Here is a 23482-nt window from a genome sequence, read left to right as displayed (position 1 = left end):
TTATGTAAAAATAAGCAAGAATATCCATCTCATTAGTATGCAAGTTTTGTCTTTAATAAATGGTAAAATTATATATGAACAAAATAATTGTTTTAAAATAAATTTATTTATGATTTACTATCAGTAAATGTTTGATTTCTACATAAGTACATTTTATACACTTCTATATCCAGGTCATGTAAAAATTTCTCCTGAAAAAAGGGTTTGCCAGTAGAAAAAAAATTTTAAGAACCCGTGGTCTAGACAATACAGTGAATAAAAATTGTGTATACATTTCCACCCCAGAAAAGTAGTTGTTAAACAGATGTTTAACTGCATATACATATTCTTCAAGAAGACAGAAATTCAGTCATGTGAGACTTCTCAATCAATGCAGCTCAAAACTGTTGTATGCCTTAGTAGACATATTTCATGCTTAGTTATAGTTTAAAGAATCCTCACCCAGCTTCTCTGAACTTAATTAAGCTGACCCTTGGACCACACAATTTCATAAAATCTGAAAATATTCAGGTGTTGATTTCCTTATTGTCTTAGTTTGTTCCATATTTCAAGGTCTTAAGTTTCCCCATAGAAAGGCTCTGACATCCAGGAAATAGATTGATGCAAAATAAAATTTTATTAAGGTCAATGTAGTGAAAACACTTGGTCACATTTAACAGGGAGTAAGAGTGAGATAAACATCTTCTTTCACAGTCTCCATACTACAGAAATTATACCTGTGAAGAAAAATATGGATGTTAGTATACACGTCTACTTTAACAATACTTTGTAGATTTGTTAGGATTAAATACAATTTCTGTGCTGTTCTATTGTCTATTGTATTAATGGAGGAGACAAAAATAATTTTTTGGAAATGAGTTTTTGATTTCAAATCATTTCACTTAATAAATGGCCTTGCAATGTACTTAGATTCAGGAACAGGGATCTTCTTTTGCCAGCAAAAATTAAAAAAAAAAAAAAAACTGCTTAAGGAACATAATTTATGCTTCTTCTCTATTCTCTAAAGCCCATTTTTTCAAACTCTGGTTCCTGACTCCATATAGGATCTTGTAATTGAATATGGGATTATGAAATTTGATTTGTTATTAGTAAGTACCTATTTCATATACCTATATACTTAGGGTCATGTAAAAAACTTCTCCATGGAAAAGTGAAAAGTAAAAAAAGTTTAAGAAACCCTGCTCTGCAGTACCTAGAGCAATGCTGACCATATGGTAGGTCTCAGCAAATGAAAGTGGCTTATTTACTGAATGATATTATATATAAATCTTCTCTTGTTCCTGTTCTTTCTTTCCTTTTTCTCTATTTACAGTACACTGTGAATAGCTTTGTCTTCAAGGATTTTATCATGGATATAAAGCTCATCTTCCTAGCTAGAGGTCAAGAATCATAATTCCCCAGAGAACATAACACATTATTGCTCTAACAAGAGTGGGTACCTATTAAGTGCTTGATTGATACATTTTAAGGTATCTATCAGTCATTCTTTGCTTGGAGACAGGGTATAATAAGGACAAGTATTTTTAAAAATCTTTTTGCCTTAATCATTATAGGTTTTCTGTGGGCAAATTGTCATTGTAAATGTTCATCTTTCCCAGTATTCTTAAGTTCATATTAATAAGCATACATACTCTTGGCCATCAACAGTTTCCACTATGATCTTTGAGGCTCCTACTTTGGGGAAGGTTGGATTGATCACATTATTATTCCACAGAAATTTAACTTTCTCCAGTTTTCCAACATTGACCTCTACATCGATCTCATTGGAATGAGTAGTCTGTGGTGTGAGTACTCCCCTGGAAAAATAAGAAGAGAGATATTCATAGTTATAGACTAATACTCTAAAGACCTTGGAATGAAATTATATTCTTTATTACACAGGGTTATCAGTTCATTTTTCAACTGAATTACCAAGTAAATATAGAAAATGGAAAGCTAGTTGTAGTTTGATAATATTAAGATGTGTGAAGAGATTTGATTTCTTAAAATCCAATCTATGTCTAATCCGAAGTAGTCTGGTGAGATGTAATAATAATAATAATAATAATAATAATAATAATAATAATAATAATAATAATAATTGCTTGCATTTATATAGTACCTACTATGTACCAAGCATTGTGCTAAGCATCTTACAGATGTTGATCTCCTTTGTCCCTCTAGCCCCCCAAAACAATCCTGGGATGTAAGTGGTATCATTATCTCCATTTTACAGATGTGTAAATTGAGGCAAACATGGGTTAATGATTCGCTCAAGGTTGGTCATACAGCTAGGCAAGTATCTAAGATTGGATTTGAATTCAGGTCTTCTTGCCTTCAGGTCCAGGAAATCTATTCACTGTGCCACCTAGTTGCTTCTAAATCAAAATTTTGAAATGTGAATTATAAAAATTCAAATTTCCACTTTGCTTTAAAGTTCATATAACAGTTTCTTCAGAATAAGCACTGTTGTAAAATAAATGTAAATCTACATTTTATAGATGAAGAAACTGAAGTTCATAGAATTATACAAAGTCAGACATTTATTAAGCACAAGATGATCTGAACCCCAGTTTCCTGAATATCTGTATTCAATATAATTACCCCAATATCACTTTGACTTTCATTTATTACTTTAAATTCACATTAAAGATTCATAAATAATGACTTTCTTATTGTCCTTTTTACAAGAAGAATAACTATAGAGTTGATAAATTGGCCCCCTCATTAGAAAAAAAAAATCTGTTCTACTAAAACATACAAAACCAAACAGTGGCATTGGAAACAAGACCAAAAAATCCGGCATATATCCACATTAATTTTAGTATTTCATTCATTTTGTGGAGGAATTTTAAAATCTATTTAAATATTAATAGTCTAAATGTCTATAACACTATATGTTTTGGGAAGGATCTTCCTTACAATAATTTGGTGATCAGAGTTCATTTTATTTTTTCCACTTAATAAAAAAAGGAAACTGAGTCTCAAAGAGTGTAAGTGGCTTGTTTAAGGTCATATAATAAATGTCAGAATAGGATCTCAAGACTAGGTTTTGTAATTTAAAGTTCAATGCTTTTTCTCACATCTAGCTTCATCATTCTAGTCACCTAGTTATCTTTTATTTGTGATACAAATCTTATAGTAGATGGACATAAAATTTTGGAGCTGTAATTGACCTGACTGGCCATCTACCTGAGTGATGCAATTCTTCTACAATACACCTGACGTGATCAGCCAGTCTTTCCTTGAAGTTTCAGTTGATTAACCCAATTAATCCAAACCATACCTGATACTTCCTCCACATTCCAAGCATCTTCCCATTTAAGAACTCAACACAGTGCCAAGCCTAGAACAGGCACTTACTAAATGCAAGTTCTTGGTTGTTAGTTAATTTTTCCATGTAGAAATTCTAAATTTCTTTCATTGTACTGTGAATTGTTGTTTGTCTTTCTACTTTTTCTTTTTACTAATTTTTTTATTTTCAAAACATAACCATAATTTTCAACATTCACCCTTGCAAAATCTTTTGTTACAAAATTTTCCCCTCTCTTCCCCATTAGGGATTAACCCTAATCCAATATAGGTTAAACATGTGCAATTCTTCTATACCTATTTCCACAATTATCATGCTACACAAGAAAAAACAGATCAAGAAAGGAAAAAAATGAGAAAGAAAGCAAAATGCAAGCAAATAACAAAAAGGTGAAAATGCTATGTTGTGATCCACACTGAGTTCCCACAGTATTTTCTCTGGACGCAGATGGCTCTCTCCACAAAACTATTAGAACTGGCCTGAAATATCTCATTGTTGAAAAGAGCCATATCTGTCAGAATGGATCATCATATAATCTTGTTGTGTAAATTGTTCTCCTGGTTCTACTCATTTAACTTAGCATCAGTTCATGTAAGGCTTTCTGGGTGTTTCTGAAATAATCCTTTTTATAGAACAATAATATTTTATAACATTCGTATAACTTAATTTATTCAGCCATTCCCCAAATGATGAGCATCCCTCAGTTTCCAGTTTCTTGCCACTACAAAAAGGGCTGCTATAAACATATTTGCACATGTGGGTACTTTTCCCTTTTTCAAGATCTCTTTGGGATATAAGCCCAGTTGAGACACTGCTGGATGTCAGGGTATGCACAGTTTTATAGCCCTTTGGGCACAGTTCCAAATTGCTCTCCAGAATGATTGGATCAGTTCACAACTCCAGCAACAATGCATTAGTGTCCCAATTTTCCCACATCCCCTCCAACATTTATTATGATCTTTTCCTGTTATCTTAACCAATCTGAGAAGTGTGTAGTGGTATCTCAGAGTTGTCTTAATTTGCATTTCTCTGATCAATACTGATTTAAAGCATTTTTTCATATGACTAGAAATGGTTTTAATTTCTTCATCTGTTCATATCCTTTGATCATTTATCAATTGGAGAATGGCTTGTATTCTTATAAATTTGAGTTAATTATCTATATATTTTAGAAAGGAGAGCTTTATCAAAACCCCTGGATAAAAAGATTTCAACCTCCCCACCCCACCCCACTCCCCACCATATTCTGCTTTCCTTCTAATTTTGTCTGCACTGGTTTTGTTTGTACAAAATCTTTTTAACTTAATATAATTAAAATTATCCATTTTATATTTTGATGACTGCTGCTTTATAATATAGTTTTAAATTTGGCATAGCTAAACTACCTTCATTTGCATTTTTTCATTGATTGCCTTGAAATTCTTGACCTTTTGTTCTTCCAGATGAACTTTGCTATTATTTTTTTCTAGCTCTGTAAAATAATTTCTTGGGAATTTGATGGGTATGGCACTAAATAAGATTAATTTAGGCAGAATTCTTATTTTTATTATATTAACTCAGCACACCCATGAGCACTTGATATTTTTCCAATTGTGTCCTTCATTCTTGAAGAAAACCATGACATCAAGGAAGGGATGCCATGACAAGCAAGGAAATTGGATTTAAGTGAGGGAGGGCTGTGCAAAGTGACTTGCCTCACTTTCCCTTCCAGAGCCATTTATATTATATGTGTGTGTGTGTATAATCCGGATAGTCCTAGATGCAATGAGAGACTTGCATTGTGAGTAAGAATTGTTTTAATCTATGTACTTGCAACTAATAAGTAATTAGGTTAGAACATCATGCTTTAAAAAACTTGTTTGATTGATTCTATCCATTGTTTCTAAATCTCACCATCAAGACAAAGCAGGATAAGTATAATTTCTTTTCCATGTGATAATCTTTCAAATGCCTGGAGATAACTGTATCCTCCTTACCTTTCTCACCCTGAATCTTTCTTTGGCTTTTAACTATCCTGGTCTCCTTGTGGATACTTTCTATCTAATCATTATACCCATGATATGATGCCCAGAACTGAACATCAGATAGTCCAAATATTTTCTGCCCAGCACTAAGCATTGCAGGACTATTATCTTATTCCTAATATTCAAGAACACTTGTATTAGTATTGAATAATAATATGTATCATAATATGTGAAACTTACTTAAAGATGCTGTATTGTCTGGTGTTTCCTTTGTTTCCATACAGAGCAACTTTTACCCCACCAGTCACCATTCTTCCAGACAGAGTGATAGTCACCTTGTATCTCCATCCTCAAGAGAAACAGGAAGATATCTTAATAGATAGACATGGAAGCTAAATAGACCAAAACTTTGTTTCCATGACATATATGTATATTTTTATAGAAATGTAGATCTCTATTTGTATATACTCAGATCAAAACGCACAAGAAGACAATAAGAAATACTTCTTACTTTATTCTGAGAGACTGTTGAATAAAATAAATATATTGACTTCTGAGAAATTATTTAAAAAGAAAATTCTAACAAGAAAAAGAAATCAGTTTTCCTATCTTGAAATAACTTTAGATAAATACATTCATTGTAAAATGGTCAGGTTTTTCATGTATCAGTGCATAAACGCATGGAAAAACTGAATAATCAGTTTCCTTTAAAAAATAAATCTATTACATGGAGATCTCAATTGTACAATGCAATGAATTATAGAAACTTCATTGTTGGATTGAGCCAGTCGTTGTAATTCAGTTTGTATTCTTGTTCCTCTTTTTAAATTTGCTTCATGTAAATGTATGTAGTTACCTTGGTTTTACATTGAGAATTTATTCTCCTACCTTCATAAAAGAAAATATTGATCGGACTATAAGAAATATATTTTGGAACCCTAATAAATTTATTTGTTGTGAGTAAGAAATAATAAATGGATGAAGCTGTTTATAAATTAAACTATTTTGTTAGAAGTCTTGTGTCTCAACATCTGTATATTAGAATACACCTTATCTCACCCTCCTGTACCTTATATAGGCTCTTTAATATAACAGTAAATAAAAATTTTTTGAATGAATAAATGGGTAGCTTGAAATAACTCAAATAATGGAAGGTTCTATGGCTTCTGCAGTGTAGAGAACTCTGTATGAGAATTCCTTCCACCAATGGCAATTGGCCTATTATTTAGAGGATAAGACATAGGGAGCTGCATGAGTCATTAAAAAAAAAAAAAAAATTAGGCGACTTTTCAGGATTACATAGTCAGTTAGTGTTCCAACTTGGGATTTGAACTCAGATCTTCCTGACTCCAGATCCAGTTTCCTACTAAACAGGTCATGCTATCTCTGAAATAAGCAAAGTGATGAAATAAGAAGTTGTGGAAAGCTGGATCAGCCTATGTAAGATACTTAAATTTGCATTGCTAGTATTGACATAATCTCAAAGACAGACAGGCTTCCATCGCTATTATCTGTTGTTTAATACAAATTAAATGAACTAGAAAAAAGGCAATATTTCTGGAGTTAATTAGCTATAGATATCAGTTAGTCAAATTGGGTCACATCGTTCAATGACCTTAATGGACTGGCTCTTTTTTCTAGAAGCATTTCTATCCAGATTATAAAGGATATATTATTGGAGGGATATCAAACTGATTTTTGGAAAATTTTCAGTCACTCAAATGCTCAAGAGCAGCTGTGACATCTCAAGTGATAGGTGAACTATTGATATTCAGTAGAATTTAGACTTTATATAGGTTTTAAAAATTGGGAGAAGCCAAATATCAACTTACTAGCAAAGTCACTTGCATCTCCAGTGTTCAAAAAGAATTTTTGTTCCCCTTGACTTATTTTCCCAGCATATTTATCAGCATAATGACCCATCTGGGGGCATCCTTCTTCTGGACAGGGGAAGCACTTTTGCTAAAGAGAAAAAATGATTTATCAGAAGAGTTTGTCTCTTTGTGGTTCACTTTTGTGGTTGGACATCTAGAACTTCCAAACATCCCATTTTGATGAGGAAAATTATTTTTTAAAATAAAACCTGACATGAAAAGTTGACCTATTAAAACATTAAAATCATCTGTTTCTTTGAAAATTCTAAAGAGAAAAAAATGGGTTGGTTTGTCAGAAGAGTTTGTCTCTTTGTGTTTGGACATCTATAACTTTCAAATATCCTATTTTGATGAGGAAAGTTATTTTTAAAAATAAAACCTGACATGAAAATTTAATGCATTAAAACATTAAAATTACCTATTTCTTTGAACTAAAAGTAGGTATATAGAATCAGACTAATTCCTTATATGTAACTATGTAACCATAATCCTATGTCATAATTTTTGGTACCAAAAAAAAAATCAGATTCCATATTTAAGAAATCACATAACATAATGGACATTACTCATGAGATGTGATTCTGAGTCTTTTTACTAACTGTGCAGCCTTATAATAACACATGTCCCCACTCTAAAGTGATTTCCTCATTTTTAAAAATGAAGAGGCTGGTTTAGAGATTCCTTTCTTAAAATATCCCTTCCAAGGAATTGTGGTAAATACAATGTTAGGTTCTTGAAAGCAGGAACTGTTTCATTTTTGTCTACTATCTATAGTAATTTTAGAAGTTTAGTTAATTGAATTTGTTGTTGAATTGAATTGAATTAAGAAGTAAGAAGTAAGAATTTTTACATCAATCTTTAATTCAGAGCCAATAGTACTATTGACTGACATGGACACTTTGATCTTCTCTGTTTATAATCAGGTTTGTTTCATTTTTCCTTACTGCTTGCTTGGTATCACTACCACAATTCCTGGCTCCTATGGATTCTCTACATTGATGCTGGACTTTTTATCCCCAAATCTCTTTGGCTAAACCCATTGCAACTCAGAATTCCTGAGTTCAACTAATCTATCATCTTCAACCTACTTAATAGCAGATATTACAGGCATGCTCTTAATATATCTCACAATTTGGTTTAGACTCTTCAAACCAGTATTACTCTTACAAAAGCATTTCTTGGAATACTATTGTTAGATTAGTTAAAAACAAAATAAAAAGTTGAGCAATATCATGGCTGTTTAGATGAACAATTGAGATGATTTGAGGTCCCATGTTGGGATGCACTATGAATTTTCCTACAATATGGTTGTTATAATTTTCTCATTCCTACAATTTTTGGGATTAAACATCATCTTTATTTCCATCGTATTCCTCTCTAGCTCAAAAATTTTTGATGGCTCCTCATCATAAGAAAGTTAAGGTAGGGACAGCAGTGGATAGAGCACCAGCCCTTAAGTTAGAAGGACCTCAGCTCAAATCTGGTCTCAGGCACTTAACACTTCCTGTCTGTGTGATCCTAGGCAACTCACTTAACCCCAAATGCCAAAAAAAAAAAAAAAAAAAAAAAAAAAAAAAAAAAAAGTTAAGGTACAAAATTTTCTGCTGAGCATACATACTTTTATTTATCTATTCAATCTTATCTCCTATTTCTCAATCTTGCTTCTCTTCTTCAATTGAGTTCCTCATTATTTCTCAAATGTATTTTAACATTCCAATTACTAAACTTTTTTTTTCAATGTGATCCCTCACCTAGTGTATTTTGTCCTGTCCTTTCCTCTTAACTAAATCCCACTCATTCTTCAACTAATCCATTTTCAAGCCATCCTCCATGAAGCTTTCTTTAGTTACTATGAGTCCCATTAATTGTTCCCTTATCTGAAATCTTATCAGCTGTATCACTCATTTTCACACCTACATTATTACTATCCCATTATCTGTATGTCTGTCTCCCCATCTAAGCCTTAGATAGATAGTCTATTCATATATTTTGAAGTGAGTCAAAATTAATAAATCATGGACTTGTGATTGTGGGATTCCATGACATCCATTGACCTAGACAGAAGAATAACTTACAGTTGTAAAAGCCTTATAGTTAACACAGGGGAATGCAGTGAAACCATCAGGCTCCAGGATGCTATCAGCATAGTATTTGTAGCTCCTCAAGTGATTACAAGCCACAAAGTCTCGAGTTCCTGGGAACAAAAGTTCTGGTTATACTTAACAGAATCATATAAAAGAAATTAAATGTGTACATTCTTCAAAGAAAATATCCCAACCAGAATAAAACTAATGAGGACTCTAGAATCAGCCCCAGATTTTATAGTCATCATTCTTGGACATAAATTATAAATTGGACTTCATGATAAAATTTATGCCTTGTGTTTACTATAGTAAAATCTACAGAGACTGAAACTCAAGTAATCACCCCAAGGGATTTGTTTTAACAATATATTTATAATTGCAAATAATTTTATTTTTTGAAATTTTAAAATAGTGTAGCACCAAAAACAATATAAAATATGAATAAAATCAACTAAACTTGCTTAACATTTAATTTAATAAATTATGTCAGTACATAAAATACCATAGCAACTTCTCAGGCATTTTCTTTGAGTCTCTCTCAGAACTCATTTCTTATTCATGTTTCCTCATATATAATCTTGGTAGCGGCTATGCCATTTTTATAATGCTGCTTTTCTTTTTGCATAATTTAATAAAGATCTTCCCAGATTTCTTTGTCTTCTTCATACCTACACACTGGTCATAATGGCATTATAGAATTTCATTTTTTACTGAATGAACAATGTAGTTAACCATTTCCTAATTACTGAACATTTATATTGTTCTTTGAACAGATAGCTTTTTTGTTTTTGTTTTTGAGATTGTTTTCAGGCTATGAGTAGTAGTTTAGCATACTAGTTTGAGAAAAAGACTTTAAACACAGGAGCATTTAGGATCAAGTTTTACCTTTGATACATATTGGTTTTGTTACCCTGGGCAAGCCATTGAAACTCTCATTGCTCTAGGGGGTAACTCTCTATGACTATATATTGCAGAGTAGATGTGATGATCTGCATCTGGTAGAGAAAGTTTGCTCACTCAGGAATTCTCTATATAAATGAAATCATGTCCCTATTCTTTGTAGGATATATTTGTAGTTCTCGATTATATATTGATTATAATGATTATGAGATTTTACAAGTCATTTAGATGCAACTTGGCAAAATTTTGAAATACTTATAATTTAATATGGTTAGATTTTTTGGTAAAACTGTAAAATTTTAATTATGATCACAATTTTATGTATATGTTTTTAATTAAGAAAATTATTAAATAATACTTCGACACAGAGAAATTAACATATTCATGATTTTTTTCTCTGCCACTTTAAACCATAATGAAAAAAAAAAATAAGAAGTTTAGCTTTGGCAATTTATGTTCTCTTATGCAAATAACAATAAAAAAAATCTAATGCAAAGTTCTGTATTAGAAGGTAAAATAAAGCACATAGTATTTTTGTTTTTTTACCCTCAGCCAAAGATATTGAATAATTTTTCTTCAGTGGTTATTATTTCCCAAATGGGCTTACCGGACCAGATGCCATCTATGTCCACAATCTGTGAGAGGATGTTCTTCTTACATCCAGGCATTTCCTTTCCTCCGTTTGGAAAGAAATCGAGATGACCAACTAGTTCAGTTGTTCCAAAACCTGAAGCAATCAGGGAAGGACAAGAAAATCAAAGCTTATGGCTTATGATTAACAATCACTCTGGTAACAAAATGTGCCAAAATTGACTATGGGAAAATACTGGAACATAGTGAATGAAGCCTCACCCAAATTAGGGATCAAAGGAGCTGAATCCGTGTGAATCACATCAACAAACAGAGCATCACTAGCATCCAGCCTAACTTCTTCTGGGGCACCTTCAAAACAAGACTCTGTAGGATCCAATCCTAAAAGAAATATTTATATGTACATCTAGTTAATTCAACCCATCTCAATAAAACAAACACATTTAGTGCCTACTATGTCAGATTCAAACATTAACACAAACATTTCTGCTTTCAAGGAGTTTTATTTTAGCTATATATAAATTTATGAGTTTGTGAGTGAGACAGGTATAAGAAAGGGTAAATATCTATAATCATATTACCATACTTGATGGTCCCAAAGGAAAGGAAATCAAATATATATTTATATTTAACTTTGTGTTTCATTGCTAGATTTTGTCTATCCATCAAATTTAACCTGATGAATAAATATTGTGAATTTCTAAAATAAAATATTAAAATAAATTTTATATTTTCCTCTTCGTGTTATTATCATCTTTTTTGGAGGAAGAAATGAATGATTGTTTTGTCTTTCAGATTCCTTTTCTTCTCAGCAAGAGCCTTAATGAGATGCAATCTGAAAATTATCTCAGAGTAGTTGAGGAGTTTTACAAATGATCCCTTTTAATGAAGATGCAATTCTTATTTAATGAAGATGCATCATGTAATGTGCCTTTATACCAGGTGGAAAAGAATATAATATGAAGTTGTTTCTCTAAGCTACAGTTGATATGATAATGCTTTACATCTTAAAATGCTTGCTTTATAGAATTTATTAGTTAGTTTTTCCTTCCTTTCGGTTTATATTTCATAGTAAACTCCAATTCAATAAGCATTTATTCAGCATCTATTATATTTAAGGCACTATTCTAAGCGCTGAGGATGCAAAGGTAAACTGAAAATTCATAAAAGGAAGTTAAAAGTGGATGGATTACATTCCAAGATGTACATCCAAGTACATGGAATACATTTCACCAAGCCTTCATAGCCTAGACTGAAATTCATGGAAGAAGAGTTTCTAAACTAAAAAGAAACATAGTGATTATTAACCTGTTTCCCTCATTTGACAGCTGAAGAAACTGAGGCACAGTAAAGAAAAGATGTGTGTGTTATTATAGGAAACATGCCAGTTAGGAGTCAGAAGAGCTAGGTTTGGACCCCTGGAATATGGCAAAAACTAATTAATTTTACCAAGGGTCAGGTACTTTACTTATGTAATAGAAGTAATAACAACAAATACTACCTACCTCACACAATTATTTTGAGTAATGCATTTTGTAAACCTTAAGGTGTCATAGAAGTTTGAGTTATTATTATTGTCCACAATAGATCACTATAAAAAGCAAAGCCAAGATTTGAATCCAGCTCTTTTGATTCTTACTTAGTGTTGTTTTGTGGTCACAATATCTTGGCTTGTGTGCTCACTATGTTAGCAGTGCTATCAGGGAGCAAAATTTCTTTGCTTTATACCCTTCTTCAGAGGCTACCAGCAATTTTGAAACAGGAAGCCTGAAATAAACTTTAGAAGACTAATTCAGTTAAGAAGGAAAAGGACAAAAAATGAGACTGTTGGTTACTGCAAAGATACTCTTCATACTACTCTAGGTCTTGGAAGGAGATTAGATTGGAATAGTTACTCGTATGGGAAAATGGGAAGAAGTAGTCTCTGATAAATTTCTATGTCCTGAGATGAAGTACTCCCACTCTGCTTTTTTACCCCCCATCTCATTAAAAAATACATTATTTCTTTTAAATATTCTTTTCAAATTTTGAGTTCCAAATTCTCTCCATCCTTCTTACCTTCTCCCTCATCCACTGAGAAAACAAGCAATGTGATATTAATCATACATGTGAAATCATGCAAAATAAGTTTCCATATTAGCCATATTTCCTGAAGAAAACCCAAATAGGAAAGCAAGAACATTATACTTTAATTTATACTTAAAGTTCAGTGGCTCTCTCTCTGGAAGTGGATAATTTTGATCATGAGCCCTTTGTCCTTGTTTTGGATCATTTTAGCCAAATCTTTCACATTGATCATGATTATAATATTGCTATTACTGTGCACATTAATCTCCTAGTTCTTCTCACTTCATTTTGCATTAGTTCATAGAGGTCTTTTTTTTTTTCTGAAACCTTCCCCCTTGTCATTTCTCACAACATACTAATACTCCATCATAATCATATACCACAACTTATTTAGTCGTATCCCAATTTATGAGAATCCTCTTAATTTCCAATTCTCTGCCACCACAAAAGATCTCCTATAGATATTTTTGTACATTTATGAACTTTTTATTTTCCTTTGATCTTTTGGGATACAGATCTAGTAAAAGCATTGTTGGCTCAAAGGGTAGGTACAGTTTTATAGCCCTTTGGTTATATTTCCAAGTTGTTCTCAAAAATGGTTGGACCAGTCCACTACTCCATGCCTATTTTTCTCATCTCTTCTAGCATTTGTTAATTCTAATAGATGTGAGATAGAATCTCAGAGTTGTTTTAATTTTATTTTCTTCGATCAATAATGATTTAGGACATTTTTTCATATTACTATAGTCTTGATTTCTTTTATAGAAAACTATCTGTTTATATCTTTTGACCATTTATCAATTTGGGAAAGGATCTTATTTTTATAAATTTGACTCAGTTCTATACCCTGTATATATTTGAAAAATGAAAACTTTTATCAGAAAAAATTTTCTATGTAATTTTTTGATATTACTTTGTTATCTGTGTACTTTTTAGCAAAATGTATCTTCCCTGATTAGCTCTTTAATTAGGCCTATTTTTACTTATGCTTTGCCTGAGATCATGATTGCTACCACTGCCTTTTTTTTAGTTTAGCTGAAGCATTTTACATTCTCCTCTAACTCTGTATTCTAATTCTGTGTATCTTTCTGTTCTCTGTGTTTCTCTGGTAAATAACATATTTTGAAATCTGATTTCTAATCCATTCTGCTATCTGCTTCCTTTTTATGGTAAGCCCATTCATATTCACAGTTATGATTAATGTTTTTCCCACCATTTTCTTATATTTCGTCTGTTTCTTTTGATCTTCTTCTTCCTCAAAAATCTATTTTGCTTCTACACCCTACCTTAATCTGCCCTGAATTTTATTATCCATAGTCCCACTTTCTTTCACCCCTTTCCCCTCCTATTTTTCCCTGTTGTCTAAGTTACAGTTTTATACACAACTTAATGTGTGCATGCATGTATATAAATTATGTGTGTAATATATTATGTATACATATGTGTGCATATATCATTATTACTCCCTCTTTGGATCAATTCCAATAAGATTGAGATTCATGCATTGCTTGCCACCACACCTCTCCATTTCCCCTTTCTCATAAAAGATCTTCCTTGTGTACCTTTTTTATGTGGGGGAAATGTCCCCATGCTATCTCTCCCTTTCCTTTTCTCTCAGTTCCTCTCTCTTTCTCACAGCCTCATTTTTGGGGGGAGATTATTCTACAAAATCATTTCACATTCATGATCTCTGTCTTTGTAAACTCCTTTTAATTGCTCTAATAATGATAGAATTCTTGAGTTAAATATATCATCTTCCCATATATGAATGCAAACAATTTAACTTAGTTGAGACCCTTATTATTATTCTTTCATCTTTACTTTTTATATTTTCCTTGAGTCTTGTGTTGAACATTAGATTTTCTATTCAGTTCTGGTATTTTCATCAGGACTGCTTGAAGGTCCTCCATTTTTTTCTCTTGAAAGATTATACTCAATTTTGCTAGATAGGGTATTCTTGATCATCATCCTAGTTCCTTGGCCTTCAGGAACATCATATTGAAAGTCCTCTCTTTTTTTTTTTTTTTTTTAAATACAGAAGCTATTAAATATCATGTAATTCTGACTGTGATCCAACAATACCTAAATTGTTTCTTTCTGGCTGCTTCAAGTATTTTCTTTTTGACATAAAAGCTCTAGAATTTATCTGTAATATTCCTGGGAGTTTTCATTTGAGGATCTCTTTTAGGAAGTTGTTGGTGGACTCTTTCAGTCTCTGTTTTGTTCTCTGTACCTTAAGATATTGAGGCAGTTTTCCTTGATAATATCTTAAAATATCATAAATAGACTTTTTTTTTCTTATCATGACTTTCAGATAGCCCAATAATTTTAAAATTATATCTCCTCAGTCTATTTTCTATATCAGTTGTTTTTCCAATGAGATATTTCACATTTTCTTCTATTTTTTCATTCTTTTGATTTGATTTTATTGTTTCTCGATGTCTTGTGGAATTATAAGCTTCCACCTGTCTAATTCTAATTTTTAAGTAGTTATTTTCTTCAGTGAATTTTTTGTACCTCTTTTATCATTAGAATAATTTGATTTTTTTAAGGTATTATGTTCTATCATAATTTTTTTCCTCTTTAACCAAGCTGTTAATTCTCTTTTCATAATTATCTTGCATCATTCTCATGTCCTTTCCCAATTTTTCCTCCCCTACTTTTCTCTTTTTTTAAAAACTCTTCCAAGAATTCTTATTGGGCTCATGTCCAATTAGCATTTTCAGGTTTTTTTGAGGCTTTGATTATTGTTACATTATTTTTTAATGAGTTTATATCTTTTTCTTCCCTGCTACTGTAGTAGCTTTTGACGGTCAAATTATTTTTTTGTTGTTTGCTAATTTTTATACTCTCTTTATTGACTTTGAATTTTATGTTAAAGTTTGGCTCTACTCACCTTAGGTAAGCAGGTACTGTTTCAAGCTACTGACTTTATTGTGGTGCTGTTTTCAGAGTTAGGTCTTGTGATCTGCAAGTTTTTAGTCCTTCCAAGGTGGAGTTATTCTGAGAGCACTGCTCTCCCAATCTACACTCCACACAGGAGGGACTCCTGGTAGCCTATAGCAATAAGCACTAGAATTCTCTTTTTCTTAGTTTTGCTAAACTAAAAAAAAATGCAGTAGTAGCCATCATGATCTCAGGCAAAGCATAAGAAAAGAGGGTCCCTTCTCCCTTCTAACTGATCCCCAGAACTCCTCTCTGCTCTGCCCCAGAAATGTGTATAGATAATAAAATTTCCAATTAGTGCTTGCTGTAGCCAGTGCCAATAAAGCAATAAAGCCAATAAAAATTGCCCTGCAATTTCTTTCAAACCACTTAACTGATCCCCTTACCATTTCTGAGCCTAAAATTCCCAATGCTGCTGGTGTCCCAAAAGTTTTCTACTGACCTCCTAAGATTTTTTAGGCTGGAAAAATGTCTCACTTTGACTATTTTCTTGGCTCTGCTGCTCCAGAATTTGATTTGAGGTGTGATTTTAAAATTGTTTGAAGGGGAACTTTGAGAGAGTTCAGCTGAATTGCTGCTAATCTCCCATTTTTGCTCTATCTCCCTCTCTCTACTATCTCACTTTTCTAAAATATCTCCTATAACAGTAGGGACTTGATCCATTCCAACCACAATGGTATTAATTTAAGTTTGTTTTGCTTATTCTTTTATAAAAATCAGCTCCTGAAAGCATGACAAATTATGGGGAAAAGAGATATAGCAGCACAGAGGAAAATCTGAGACTTTCATGTACTCCCAGGAGACAATACAAAATTTATATTGGAATGAGAAAAGAGACAGTAAAGAAGAAAGAGTAAATAAAAAAAGTTATGAAAGCCACACATATTTATAGGGATAAAACATTTTTAAATTTGTGGTTCACTAAAATATTTGTTCTTTACATAATCTACTTTGGCAAAAGTAAAAGAAACAATTCTCCTTGAAAAATAAAGTGGCATTTAAGTTGTCCAGTGGCCTTGCAGTGCTTTGTGAGCAACCAGAGCAATATCACCAGTCCCACCTACCTGTAAGTCTGCTCAGACCAGGTATCCTTCGCCCAGCCTCTCCAGCTGCATGAGCTCCTAAACTGTGGCCAATGATGTGGATTTTAGAAGGTGGATACTGATAGTTGGTCTAATGGAAAAACACATTTTCAAAAAATGGACTCATTAGGTTCCTGCCCATGTTGATTACAGAAATATTCCCCACCTTTGACAATGAGAAACATTTATCAGGGATGCTATGATTTTATGGCTATATGTCCTTGGACTTCTGCAAAGTCCCCCTGATACAAACTATGACTTTGACTTGCTCTGGGGCTGTTTGGCCATTGACCAGAGCTGGTTAAGATTTCTCCTTATGGTCTCATTTCCCTGTTCATTTTTGTAATAAAACATAATGAATCTTGGGCATTTGTGTGCCCTTTTGCTGTGAAAGAGAGCATTTGGTATCTAGACTTCATAGTTAGATTGTGGTCAATTAAATCACAAAAATAAGAGCCTTGAGGTAGAAAGAAGTCACTGAAATTATTCTGATATGATATGGCAGGGACAAAAGAAATTCTCAACCCCACTAAGTAAAGGGCACAATGCTATTCATCTCTGATTATTCCTTTATAGAATTCTCTGGCAAAGTCTATTTGGAATGGCAACAATAGAGTTGTTGTTATTTAGATGTTTTCAGTTTTATCTGACTTTTCATGATCCCTTTAGGGGTTTTCTTGACAAAGACACGAGAGTGATTTATAATTTCCTTCTCCAGCTCATTTTGCACCTGAGGAAACTAAGGCTAACAGGTTCAGTGACTGGACCAGGGTAATACAACTTGTGTCTAATGCCAAATTTGAACTCGGATCTTCTTGACAACAGACTCAGCATGCTGAGCCATCTAGCTATCTAGCTACATAATCAGTATAATACTATGTTTATTAAACACCTCCTGTGGGCAAGGAATGGTTCTGTCAACTGGGATTATAAAACCTAAAAGCAAAACAATCTCTTCCCTCAAGGAGTTTATATTCTGTTGTAGAGACACAACAGCTAAGATCTGGTTTAAACAAAATAATGACTGCTGCACACTGAATGCCTTTCTACTTACCGAAAGAACTTTAATCAATTGAGCAACTTCAGCCCCAACAACACGGATGTTGTTTGCAGCCTGGGTATAAGTAGTCTGAGAACCCCCTTTCCAGTCTACACAAATGCAGTTCACCTCTTCCACTTGAAACATATTCTAGGGTGGGATATAAAATGAAAAATCCTTAAGAAGAACATTAGTGCAAAGTTCATTCCGTTTTCTTACTGAAACCCAAAGCCAGAGCAGAGACATTAAATGTTGATAGACAACATCCCAGTGCAATTCCTATATACAGGGAATGGGAATCTTCTATCTGGCTTGAAGGGCATTTCCTTTGTAAATTTTTAAATGAACAGGTTTTTATCATTGCAGTTATAGTAACTAATAAGTAGCAATATCTTATGTGGAAATATAGTCTGTGAAAGTTTTTATATCTAGTAGAATTAAATAGGTCCAGCACAGAATACATTATTTCACAAGAAATACTTCTCCAGAGATATCCAAGGAATTGATGGGTCCTCAGAAGCCCTACCTCATAAGACATCCAACCTCCCAAAGTTAAAATGGGGCGTATTTCCCCCCAAAATCAATTTAGCATCATTCTTTGCAAATATATATATGATACTCATAGGTGCTGTTCTATCATACCAGGGAAATAAAAGCATTGATGTAGGTGGAAGAGCTGGAAAATCTCATCTATCACACCATATAAATAGCACACCTGTTTCACTGGGATGGGAACAGGTATAAAAAAAGATGAATCATTGAAAAAAAAAACTATATTCTTAGATTTAAGATCTTTGATTTTATGCTCATGTAACTTTCCTGCTTCCACTAACCATTTCAGGGATGGATAGAGTTATTAATGGATTTGAGGAAGGTAGCATTGTTCAACTGGCTGTTTAAAAAGCAGAAAAAGGTCCTGAATCAAGGTACTGCATTACAAAAAAAAAAAAAAAAAAAAGAAAGAAAGTTATTTATCTTAGAGATACTCTTCTCTCTCTCTCAACTAACATGTTTGTTATGCTTGTGCGATGGTTTATGCCATAGAACCAGATTGTATCGTCTTTCTTTTAGCCCCTCATCACTCATAAAATCAACAGTTTTTGGTTTCTTCTCATTCAAATAACAGTGTAAAGTATCCCCTTTATGGTAACAAAAACTAACCCAAATGGGGAAAAATAATGATTGTATTATTCTTCAACATAAATAGAAGACAGAAATTAAAATTCTTTATAAAGAAAATGACTTCCTTGAATAAAAATTATTTTCACTGATGTTAGACACAGAAAACACAGAGATTATGCTACTTTGCATTTCAAGATTCTGAAGGAAGATCAATAAAATGAGAAAATAATCACCATAATAACAAAACATATTAATATAACATTTTAAGGTGGAAAAGCTTGCATGGGCAAAAAAAAAATCACTTTTTATTTGCCTTATGTGATCCTGAAATAATATCAGCAAACTTATTTTGGATAAAGTAAATAATTTTAAATGCAAGAAGAAACTTACTATTTTAAGAAGATTTGAGCTACATAATCTTGTCAAGTAAATGCTCTCCTCCCAAAGTATGTTTTTGTTACCATTTCCTATTTGCCTGTGTTTGCATAGTCAATAAGGAGCAGAGGCAGTATTTGAACCCAAGTCTTCCTGACTGTTTTTTCCCTGACATACCTCTAATATACACATATACATACATATATATATATATATATATACACACACACACACATATATATACAAATATTGTAAATATTTCTGAATATCATTCAGTTATATATACAATACAAATTCTTAACATTCTAAAATTCCTAACCTCCTCCCAAAACCAATCTCTTTTGTAAATTTGAATTGTCATTTGAGTCATTTAAAAGGAGAATTGCCTATTTAAAGATTCTCTTTCTCTCTCTCTCTCTCTCTCTCTCTCTCTCTCTCTCTCTCTCTCTATATATATATATATATATATATATATATATATATATATATATATATATATATATATAAGAGTTCATTTTCAAATATTATACTATATTATATATATATATATATATATATAAATATTTGATACAAATCAGATATATGTGTATATATACACACACACACATACACACATATATGTAGAATTTCGTTGGAAACTAACTAGAGTGACTTGAACATATAGGTTAAGAGAATACAGAAAAGGATCTGCCTTATACCTTTGCACATATCTAACAGCCAGTTTTCTTCCCTTTGTCCTATGTAGCCATGGATAATGAAACGAGTCTTCCGGTCTGTTTTGAAATTTGAATCCTCAATGGTGGATGGTTCTGATGATTTCAGTGTCTGTGATTAAAAAAAAAAAAGTACCAGATATTATTTTTGGTCTTAAACAACTTCTGACATTTACTTCATTTCCCTTTAAGAAGAAAGAACTATTTTATAAGTAGAAAGAAACATCAACTTTTTAGTGGTAGTCCTCAGTGTGAGTAAATTCAGTTCAATTATATAAGTACTTATGGGAAAAGAAATAAATAATAAATGCCTACTTTGTGCTGGGCACTGTGATAATTTTTTTATAAATATTATCTCATTGCATCCTCACAACAACCTTGAGAGATATTATTATCCTCATTTTATGGTTGAGAAAATTGAGGCAGACAGGAGTTAATGATTCATCCAGGTTCTCACAGCTACTAAGTGTCTGAGGCTGGATTTGAATTCACATCTCCCAGACTTTAGATCTGCCATTTATCCACTGTGCCACCTATCTAACTATATTGTTCCTCTTATCAAAGAGTTTATTGTCTGGGGATGACATAATACAGAAAATTAGAATATACAATAATAGTGTATTTGGAAGCAGCAAAACAGTATTATCAGAGGTCTGGGGCAGAATGTAAGTAACCAAGAAGACAGGAGAGAGATAAGATCATATAGTGAAGACTACAATGGACTTCAGATTCAACTTGTTCATTTTGCAGATGAGAAAAATCAGAGATTACATAATTTGCCCAAGTCATATAAGTGGTAATGGTGGGCAATAATATTCCATATAGTCAAATCAAGGGACTACACCCCATAAAGCCTCTCTCAGTCCTTCACTCTTTCTGCCAGGCCACATTGTATTTATGTGAGACTGGTCTCCCCCTTTTAGAGTAGGGAAATGTCAATCAATGTGTCAGCAAAACGTTACATAGGCTATGATCAATGGCATCCCTTTGTCATTTCAGTGAAGGGAAGAAAGCAGTTGGTGAAAGAAGATTGAATTTAAATTTATATCTGGGGAAGCAAGCTGCTATCAATGTTGAAGGAAAGATGGGAAAAATGGACATCATTTCCTGTCTTCTAGGCTACAATTTGTGGGTGCTATCATAACCCTGGAACCTGGATTCTCTAATTTCTCACCCACAAGTCTGAAGATATGTTCTAGAATTTCTATGCACAAGGTTCTCAGACTATTCATTTCCTAATTTTTCTCCTAACCTCATCTTTCATGACCTCTTGGGTATCTCAAAATAGAAGTCCCATGGATATCTTAAATTTGGAAATGTCCAAAACTAAACTTGCCATATTCTCCCCCAAACTCTTCATTTTCAACTCATATTCCTATCACTGTCAAAGGCAAAACTATTTTTCTGGTCAGCCAGTCTCACAACTTAGGTATCTTCTCCAGTACTTCAATCTCCCTCACTCCCTCATATCCAATCTGTTGCCAAGAACTATTGATTCTACCTTAGCAACATCTCTTGTACATATCCCTCTCTGTCCCCTGACATTTCCACTTCCCTGGTGCTGCCCCTTCTCACCTCACACCTGTCCTATTGCAATAGCCTTCAATTAGTCTTCCAGGGTCACATCTCTCCTCACTTCAGGGTTTCTTCCATTCAGCTATCAAATCGATTTCTCTAAAGCAAAAGTCTGACTATATTACTCTACTATTCAATAAACTCTAGTAACTCCCTAATACTTCTAGAATCAAATTTAAAATTGTATTTGTCTTTTAAAATCCTATTTAAATTAGCTACTTTCATCCTTTCTAGTCTTCTTCTATCTTATTCCATTGTTCTCTGCAATCCAGTGACATTGCTTTTTCTATAATAAAAGTGATAACAAAATGAAAATAACAACCAGTATCCACGGAGTAACTGTCAATGCTTTATGAATATAAATGAAAGTGCTATTATGATCTCCCTTTTTACAGAAGAGGGAAACTGAGGTAGATTTGTTCAGTTAAGTGAATTACCTGGGGTTATAAATTCTTTAAACATCAAAGTTTAACTTAGAGTTTCCTGATTTCAGGTCCAACAGTTTTTCCATTGATTCCCCTTGACTTAACTAGCTACTCCTTCTATAAAACACTCCATAGCATAAAGTCTATGAATTTTCACTGAATGTTCTTCACACCCCAAAAACTCTCTTTCTTGGCTTTTCTTAAAGTCTCAGTTAGAATCCTGCCTTTTGTAATAAGTCTTTCCTGACTTCCCTTAATGCTAATATATTTTCCCTATAATTATCTCAAATTATCACGCATATGCTTTGTTTGTACATAGCTTCTTTATTTATTGTCTCCCCATTATACTAGTTTCTTGAGGGACTGTTTCTGACTTTATATTTCCAATGGTTTGAACAGTGCCTGGCATACAGTAGGTGCTATTTATTGAGTGATTCACTGACTGATCCTTGGACAGATGTAAAGACAGAAAAATCTATGGTGCTGGACTAATATCATTTAATGAATGTTTATTGGATTGTATTGAGTTTTGCCTTTCATTATATTCCCAGCACTTAGCACAGTGCCTAGGACACAGAGCTTGTGCTGTATTGACATACCCTTTGAGGACCTCAATTTACTCCACAGCACATTGAAGCATCAAAGAAGCACTTTGATGGTAGAAAAGAATGATAATTATAATATGAAAATTTTCCTTATTTTATTATAGTTTTATATTTTCATTGTTTGCCCAAAGGACAGTTTCCAGGAAATTCAAATTAAGTGATTAACTCTATTGGATGAAGCACATGTAAAATTAAAATAACCATAGCTCTTACTTGAAAGAAGTTTGGATTTTCATTTGTGTAGAGCAGAAAGCGGGTGTTGATCTTTTCTGGACTCCAGGGTAAAACTTTAAGTGGTCTTGCTGCTGTTCCACCCCAAGGTCCATCATCCGGAAAGCATCCAAGATCACCATAGCAGACTTCCTTTCCTATAATAAGTGAATTTAAAGTTGTCTTAAGTATTTAAAGAGAAAAATTTTTTGTGTGTCTATGTGACTGCTGGATGGGATTGGACTCTGGAGTCAATTTCTACCAAAATGATGAAAAACACTCCTCTCCTTCCTTTTGTCTTCAAAACCATAGCCCAAGACATCATCTAATTATGGAAATGTCAAATCTAGTAAGCATTGAGAGAGGCAGGGTGATTAAAAATAGTAAAGTCTCTTAGATTTCCTGAAATCACTTCTTATAGTGCTGTCTACCCTATCCAGCATAGAGTCAGCCAGTATAATACAATTCTGCTCTGGTGTCAGTAAGACATATGGTATTGAAGCTGAGGCTATTCTGGTCAAAACTTGCTTGGGTGTGAGGTCTAAAACTTATTATTTCTTACCTCTGACTGTGCCCAGGAGGAGAAGAGTGACAATCCAAAGCCCCAGCATCTAAACC

At 32.9% G+C, this 23482-nt stretch overlaps 1 protein-coding gene across 1 annotated transcript; it reads right to left on the bottom strand.

Annotated features, from left to right (window-relative positions):
* Positions 1–595: 595 nt before the first annotated feature.
* Positions 596–23475, bottom strand: LOC141553750 (inactive pancreatic lipase-related protein 1-like). The gene is made up of 12 exons (XM_074285237.1): positions 23427–23475; positions 22868–23022; positions 20038–20161; positions 17855–17991; positions 16783–16891; positions 10967–11086; positions 10722–10841; positions 9206–9324; positions 7089–7218; positions 5497–5605; positions 1632–1796; positions 596–716 (listed from the first exon to the last, which is right to left on the bottom strand). The coding sequence occupies exons 1-12, from the start codon at positions 23473–23475 to the stop codon at positions 653–655; spliced, it is 1401 nt and encodes a 466-aa protein (XP_074141338.1). The 3' UTR covers positions 596–652.
* Positions 23476–23482: the final 7 nt, after the last annotated feature.

The sequence above is a fragment of the Sminthopsis crassicaudata genome, chromosome 2, assembly GCF_048593235.1.
Source record: "Sminthopsis crassicaudata isolate SCR6 chromosome 2, ASM4859323v1, whole genome shotgun sequence".
Taxonomy (NCBI): Eukaryota; Metazoa; Chordata; class Mammalia; order Dasyuromorphia; family Dasyuridae; genus Sminthopsis; species Sminthopsis crassicaudata.
The sequence above is the reverse complement of the archived record's forward strand: the minus strand, read 5'-3'. Positions and strand labels throughout refer to the sequence as shown.

What these genes read in the sequence shown, in the direction of transcription:
- LOC141553750 (XM_074285237.1), bottom strand. Translation starts at nt 23,475, where the DNA reads ATGCTGGGGCTTTGGATTGTCACTCTTCTCCTCCTGGGCACAGTCAGA. An exon ending in CCTCCTGGGCACAGTCAGAG is followed by an intron (nt 23,023 to 23,426) that starts GTAAGAAATAAT and finishes CACTTATTATAG; the next exon opens with GAAAGGAAGTCTGCTATGGT. An exon ending in AGATGCAAGTGACTTTGCTA is followed by an intron (nt 5,606 to 7,088) that starts GTAAGTTGATAT and finishes GTTTCTCTTGAG; the next exon opens with GATGGAGATACAAGGTGACT.